The sequence below is a fragment of the Ambystoma mexicanum genome, chromosome 4p, assembly GCF_040938575.1.
Source record: "Ambystoma mexicanum isolate Mex_15411 chromosome 4p, UKY_AmexF1_1, whole genome shotgun sequence".
Lineage (NCBI taxonomy): Eukaryota > Metazoa > Chordata > Amphibia > Caudata > Ambystomatidae > Ambystoma > Ambystoma mexicanum.
In genome coordinates, this window is record NC_090927.1 from 1,217,630,600 (window position 1) to 1,217,638,625 (window position 8,026).

The following is an 8,026-nucleotide window of genomic DNA, read 5'->3' on the forward strand; positions in this document are numbered from 1 at the left end:
GATCCATACCAGCTCACGCAGCCAACATTTATAATCTTCTATCAGACCACTGTCCTGATCTGTTCTTTCTCACAAAGACTTGGCTCCAGGAGAGCTCAGCACCTTCTTTGGTGTAGGCCATGTCTGATGATTACAGAATTATTAATTTAGATCGCCCACCACCCTGTGTGGGTGGCAGGGTTGTAGTAATGTTTAAATCTGTTTTTATGGTCACTGAACTACTCTGTTGTCCTCACTCCCTGGCATTGGAAGCTTTATTGCTGAGGTGTTTGATGTCCCCTGTTCTCACCTGTCATTTCTTGTTGATCTACCGCCCTCCACAGCCTCATATTCGGTTTCTTGAACCTCTGGCTGATTTGGTGGCCGATCTCCATCTAAAATACATGCACCTTGTGGTTCTTGGGGATCTTATCTTAAAATGTAATGCACCTAGGGTATTTTTTTCTATTGTGCATGACTTTGATCTCCCACAATTGGTACTTGGTCCTACCCATTTTTTGGGAAACACCTTGGATTTGGTATTGGCTAGTGAAGCGTTGCTATCCATCCAATCAGTTGAGCCAGTTTTATGGTCCGACCTTTACCGGGTGACCTGCAAATTTAAAAGTGGTCGGGTACCTGTAAAGATTCCCCCGCCACGGTCTGGTCACGTGGCTGGTGAGCTGCTGATTTGTCAGGTTTGGTAACACTTGTTAAATCTAAGTGCCGAGCGGTATCAGCTACTTCTCTTTCTTCCCTATCTGGCTTGCTCCTTGAAGCTGCAGATGACATTATTCCCGATACCTAAATCAACCCTGTCGTCTTCCCTCAGAACTCTGGTTCACTGAGCACCTCAAAGCAGCTCGTCTTATACTCAAACAATTGGATCGCAAATGGCACATTGCGTATGACTGGTCCCTCAGAGCTGATTAGAAAGCCTGCTCTGTAGCACATTTCTCAGCTTTAACATCAGCTTAGAAATCGTACTTTGCTAAGAAAATTGAGGCAGCTCTGCAGCCTAAAGCTCTTTTTACAGCAGTCAAATATCTGTCTCGGTCAGACAAATTCTCTCCTGTGAAAAGTCCTTCTCAGGACCGATGTGACGCCTTGTTTCGGTTTTTTGTGTCCATAATTGAGGCCATTCGCAAATAACATCCTTGTGTCTGTGTCAGCACTGGCTCCGGAAAGGCAACGGATAGGCGTGAGTAGCCCAGCACAGCAGAAAAATTGTCCTCCTTCCAGCTTTTTACTGAGAAGATGGTATTCACTACCATACAAGTCTGGCCCTTGACGTGGTACCATTGGTTAGTATGAAAGAGATCTCCCAGGATATTCTAACAGAATTCACATCGGCCATTAATGTTTCATGTCAGTCGGGGGCTATTCCGTCAGAACTGAAGATCGCTACAATTATCCCCCTTCTAAAAAAACATCTTTGGATCCACCTATTCTCTCTAATTTCCATCCTATTTCTTTACTTCCTTTTTCTATGAAAGTGATGGAATCTTTGGTTTCTCCTCTTCTATTCTCTTTTCTGGAATCTCCTCAAATTTTTGACTCTGCCCAATCGGGTTTTAGGCCTGGTCGGGGCACTGAAAGTTTATTGGTTTCGGTTCTTGATGACATGGCTAGATTGGTTGATTCATGTGGGGTGGGTGCCCTGATTCTTTAAGATCTATCAGCGGCATTTGACACTGTAGACCACCCCATCCTGCTTAATCGCCTGTCTCAAATTGGCATCTCGGGCCAGGTGCTGTCCTGGTTTTCCTGATTCTTGGACGACCACACTCAGGTGCTTTCTATTGCTTCCTTTCTCTCTGGATCCTGACGCCTCACCTGTGGGGTTCTGCAGATCTCCGCCTTGTCACCCATTCTTTTCAACATACAGATCTGGCCCTTAATCTGCCGTATTCGCTCCCTTGGTGTCAAGTGCTATTCTTATGCCGATGACACCCAGATCCTGTTACAGTTAGACCTTGTACGGACTGAGGTGTCGTCGTGCCTCCATCAGTGCCTGACTGCGGTAGGTGAGTGGATGAGTTGCAATTGTTTGAGGTTGAATGGGGACAAGATGGAGGTGATGGTGGTAGGAGCCCCTCGGGATCCCACTCTTTGGGTGTCTTCTTTTTGGCTTTCGTCCCCTGGCGCTCTTCCAGTTCCCATGACCAAAGTGAAGATTCTGGGAGTAATCCTCTTATCCTCTCTTTCTATGAATGACCAAGTGTCTTCAGTATGCAAACCTGGCCATTATAACCTCAAGATCTTAAAGAAGATACTTCCTATGTTACCTGCTACTCTTCATCTCCCGGTGGTTGCTGCCCTGGTGTTGAGCAGACTTGATTACTGCAATTCCTTATATCTTGCACAGCCCAAGGGCATGATCCAACAACTTCAGCACCTACAGAACCTAGCCACCAGGGTGGCTCCAGGGTCTCCTTATGGGGCACATATTTCACCTGTGCTACGGACTCTTCACTGGCAATACAGTGGATGAAGTTTAAGGCACCCTGCATTGTACACCGGGCGCTGCATGGGCAGGGGATGAGTATCTCCAGTCTAAATGTATCCAGTATCTCCCCACACGTCCAATGCGCTCTCTCTTTTCTGGTCTGCTAGTGGTTCCTACATTTCGTTGGTCTCGCATTGGGGGACACGCTTTCTCTGTCGTCGCCCCACAAATGTGGACTGACCTTTCTATGATGGTAAAGAACTTGTCTAACCATCTGTTGTTCAGAAAAGCACACAAAACATGTCTGTTTTAGTTCTCCTGCCTTGTAGGATTACAGTTGACCGTCCTTTCTAGCACCAAGATACCTCTGGATGAATGCTGCGCTGTATAAATGATATAAACATAACATAACATAACTTGCAGTTTGGCAACTTGCAACTCTGCCTAACTTTCCACCCAAAGTGCACAGGGCCTGCAGCCCCATAGCCATGGGTATCAGAGTCCTCAAGGCTGCCCAAGATCATCTACAAGAGCAAGATTCTCAGCACAGAGCTTGGCACATTTGAAGTTTACTGTATTGGGTTCTTCTTACATTATCTCTCTCTCTCTCTCTCTCTCTCTGTCCCTTTCTCGCTCTCTCTTTTTCCTTTGCTGCTTCTTCTCCCACTACCTCTTTGTATCTTGCATTGCCATAGAAAATATAACGTTCTGAAAGGGGCCCTTAGGGGTCCCTTACGTCTATGGAAACAAGGCGAGTCACCACACACGATAGATACACCAGACACGAGGTTGTATTCCCAAAGCTAGGGTTTATTGCAAAGCAAATAGTCTCAATTGGCCAACTCGGTCTCACACCCCGGGACGTGTATCTCTAGACCTCGAGGGACGCAAGAAAAGTGAATTATGTACATCAGTTACATATGTACAAAATGCATGTAATACAATCATCTATGACATGTTTAACACCCCCCTTTATTGGGTTTCTTTGAACTCGGTGTGATGATGGACACTTTCGACAATTATGACAGCTTCAAATATCTATTCTAGTAACAATATGGAATTTGCAAGTGCGGAGGCATCTTTCAGTTGTTGAACAGAACACAGTGCTTCTGTTCTTGGAAGCGAGCTACATACGGGGGAAGAGTCGCATTCCAGACCTTGCTATCTATGAGGTGCTCTTCGTGTCCTAGGAGCCGACACGCTCTAACAGGGCTCAGTAAAGGGGGGCCGTAAACAGAGCATAATTCAAGCCTTTAGCTGATTTATTCTAAACATATTCTACCATATAACGAGACTGGCTGGCAGCTGCGAAATTATTAAATGCCCTGCAGCTTTGCTTCAAGGCTACATTCGGGAGGGAGCTGTAAGGATATTTGGCGTGTTACAGCACAGAGTACAGCACTACTGCACAGGTAGCAATTTTTTTTATGCAGCACCACCACATGGGTGTGGTGCATTGCTATATGTGTTACCAGATTAACATGGAAAGACAGGCTATTCAGTCAAAAACGATTTTAACATATAAGATGCAAATCTATTTTTACAGTTAAGAGCACACGTGCACATTCAAAAATGCACACTATTTTTCACCTGAAATGCCTATGGTGCAAGAGACACATTTGAAAATTAATAACTAACATTATTCATAACTAACCTGACTAATAAAACTGAATTTAACATAACCCACTAATAAAAATGTGTCTCCACTGCAGAAATAGGCCTACTCTGAAAGTGAACTTTTAAACGCACATTCATTTTCTCTGCTGCTCTGTCCACATAACTTAGGAAGCCAAGGGCCCGAAGATACAGGAAATCAGTTGGTTACAAATGGTTACTGTAAAAAGGAGCCATTGTGTAGAGAGGGAGGATGTGGCATGATTAATTTCTGATTGGAGCAGCGTCATAGCAAGTATCATGCTCGAGGCAGTGATGAGGGTTTTGCTGGGGGAAGTTTGAAGAGAGAGGGAGAACAGTCGGGATTTGGAGAGCTGGGAGAAGGACCTGTTTTCCTGGTTGGAGCATTTCTGATGAAAAAGCTGAGAGCTCCAGGCAATAACCCCGGTTTGAGAACGAAAGACGCTTGTTTTCACCGGGGTCAATCTTCAAGGGAGCCACATTCAGAAAGAGAACAGCTGAAGAAAACTCGGGCTGAACAGATAAGGTAATTACAGAAGTGTGGGGGCTGAGTGTGTATGAGAATATTCAGTCAGTGTAGGAAAGGAGATTCCTGTGCTTTAATCACATGTTAATGTTGCAAATTGAGTTCTTGTCTCCGCCACTCTCTTTTCAGTGTTTCACAGACAATGCTGTTACGGTGCTATTTTATTTATTTCTGTAAAGAGTGAGATCGTGTTTAAATGCAACTTTTACAATACAGAAAAATATTTGAAAGCAGACGGGTGGTGTGTTTTATATTTACCAATACAGTGCTGATGATGTGGGGAGATTTTTAAACAGTGCAATTGTCATTTTAAGACAGATGTGTGCATGATCATATTCAGTATGGACAGTTGTGAGTGACTGTTTGTAGCATAGCTCGTTGGAGGTACATGAGCCCACGGGAAGAGAGACTCTCTGTACATAGTTCCCTACCGTATATAAGGTAGTGGAAATTACCACAAAATTACCACATATAGCTCTCTGTCGTAAATAAGTCAGTGAGATCGCCCATGGTGGCACACTAACACTAACACTGAAAATGTGGTATTCCTGAAATGTAGGCCTGAGGTCTCTCTAGTGATTACACGAAAAATCTAAGCAAAGATAAGGGATTCTGGATATTGGGGCCACAAATAAAACGAGGGAATTATGCTCACCAAAATACCACCAACCACGCATACCAACCACGCATACCAAATATGCATGTCTGGGTGCTGAAATAATGCATGTCCACTGCATTATTGTTGTACATGGCCCAATCTGAATACAAGGAGTGATTGTTGCTAAGTTATTTTTCGGCGGTAAGAAAATACCGTCAGGCCACAAATCTCCACAAAATACCCTACATATTTATGGTGCGTTGCAGGCCGGGAAAGTGATCATAGAGTACCTACTGGGCGTGGCAAGCGTGTCTCACACTGCCATTTGCACATTAAAGGGAACCCATTTTATAATAGCAGTGTGCCACTAAAAACGAATTTCAGAATGTCACAAAGGGAAACCACATTCTCAGATCTAGTGCAATATTTAGAGGCAAAGTTGTTTGCACATGGGAATTGGTCGTCGAATAGCACGTTAGAATGGAGTAACCGCATTCAGGGTGAGGTGCAGAAAGAAAAACTAGACAATATTTTTGCAGAAGGCAGCATAATTCAGGTCTGCCTTACAAGATTATTGAATGCAGCCGATAAAAGTGCAGAGAAAGACTGTTTAATACGGCTATGCGGCAAAATATGGTTTATTTTAAACAAGTCCCTGCGAATGCAAGAGAATGATACTCAGCTAATTAACAGGTTAAAGACTGAATTAGATGGGGCAAGCAAAAATCAGGAAATGTTGAGAGCAGAATTGGATGTATGCCAAAAAGACATGCAATTAAAATGCAGAGACTTTGATACTCAGTTATCCAAAAGCAAGAAACAATTTGAAGATAGTGAGCAAGAATTGGCACACTTAAAAGCCTTAGTGGATCACATTAGACAGGGGCACTTCCTTTCTATCCGCCATCTCACAGGAGCAGCAGCATGCCTCCCAAAGACGATAAGAAGAAAAAGGATGCGGGCAAATCCGCCAAGAAGGACAAGGATCCAGTCAACAAGTCTGGCGGGAAAGCCAAGAAGAAGAAGTGGTCCAAAGGCAAAGTGAGGGACAAGCTGAACAACTTGGTCCTGTTCGACAAAGCCACCTATGATAAACTGTGCAAGGAGGTGCCCAACTACAAGCTGATCACTCCTGCTGTGGTGTCTGAGAGGCTGAAGATCAGAGGCTCCCTGGCCCGGGCTGCGCTCCAGGAGCTGCTCAACAAAGGTTTGATTAAACTAGTATCGAAACACAGAGCCCAGGTCATCTACACCCGAAACACAAAGGGAGGGGATGCACCAGCTGGGACAGAGGAGTCTTAAAAAGGTTCTGCTCGTGTCTACAGTTTTGTAAATGTGTTAAATAAAAAATTTAAACCCAAAAAAAAAAAAAAACGAAATATTTTTACCAAGCATGTTTTATTTTTGGCAAAAGGGTGAAGTTAGTATTGTGCTATGTACTTAATTTGTTTATTTTCTATTTGATTTCGAAAATTAACATTATTTGGTCGGAGGTTCCGGGATCAGAGCCCACGGGAGACGATGGAGTCCTGGAGCCCACGTGGACGGATTCCGGGAAAGCCCCAAGAGGGGTGAAGACCAAGGCTGCAAAGCGATCAGCATTGAAGATGATACCGATGATATGGTTAATGATGATGATATTTGGAGGGATCTTCAAGAATTCAGAAGCACAGGTTGTCATTGAACCTGGACCAGCCTCTGGTATCGCGGTGGAAGAGGCACCAGGATTCATCATGAGTGATAGAAGGATGATTTTCCAAAATATATACATACCATTGAATCCTGAGATTTTGATTGAAAAACACTTGAACAATACCGGAATTAAGATTGAACAGACTAAAGAGTGGCTGGAAATAAGAAAAGAGGACAAATTTATTAAGATTAAGACTCCAGAAGTGGTGGCATTTCAGACATGGGAACCTGAAGTTTATTTAATACCAAGCCTGGAAACATGTGTAAAATTTAAAGAACAAAATTATATGTGTCCAGGTAAACCGTTTGGTCCTGATGCCACAGATGCTATTTGTGGTTTGAAATCTGACCGAAGTATATCAGAGGGATGTGAAGTGATTATCAGCAATATGGGGAGTGAAGAAATGGCACAGGCTAAGATGGTCAGAGGTAAATGGTTGATCAGCACCTGTTTAAAGAACATGACGGTAGTACATTTAAACCATGGAACATACGTGGTTAAACAGGTGAAATATAATGTTTTTTATTTACAGGTTCCAAAGGATACAATTGTGTCAATTGGGGGGTTAACATTGTTTCATGTAACAAATGATGTTTGGAAAAGCCAAGTGGAAAATATCGATTTTTTTCAAAGGGATACTTTTCCAATAGACCCGGATGTGGAATATTTATTGAATCACAAAGAAAGACATGTTATAAAAATGAATTTGAGAAAAAACAATATTACAATTAGTAATCTGGGGATAATAGAAGTGGAATGATTTAATTGGGGAACCTGGGGGGAACGCTCAATAGTGGGTTTGGCTGTCCTGGTGCTAATCATGGGTGGATGGTTGATTGTGCTATCAGTAAAAATGAAAATGTTACTGATTTTACTAGCTACATCAGGAAGAGAAAGATATCCCAATACACATGCATTTTAAAAGAAAAAAGAAAGAACAAGTTGTTTTTAGGAATTGGCTTGGATTGTAGCCAAGTTCTAAAAACAAAAGGAGGGTATGTAAGGATATTTGGCGTGTTACAGCACAAAGTACAGCACTACTGCACAGGTAGCAATTTTTTTTATGCAGCACCACCACATGGGTGCGGTGCATTGCTATATGTGTTACCAGATTAACATGGAAAGACAGGCTATTCAGTCAAAAAC

General features: G+C 43.1%; 1 protein-coding gene across 1 annotated transcript; it reads left to right on the forward strand.

Moving 5' to 3' along the window:
• The first annotated feature begins 6,070 nt into the window (after positions 1-6,070).
• On the forward strand, positions 6,071-6,566 carry LOC138453742 (small ribosomal subunit protein eS25). The gene has a single exon (XM_069606870.1). It carries the CDS (start codon positions 6,112-6,114, stop codon positions 6,487-6,489), a length of 378 nt encoding a protein of 125 aa, XP_069462971.1. The 5' UTR covers positions 6,071-6,111; the 3' UTR covers positions 6,490-6,566.
• The last annotated feature ends 1,460 nt before the right edge of the window (positions 6,567-8,026 follow it).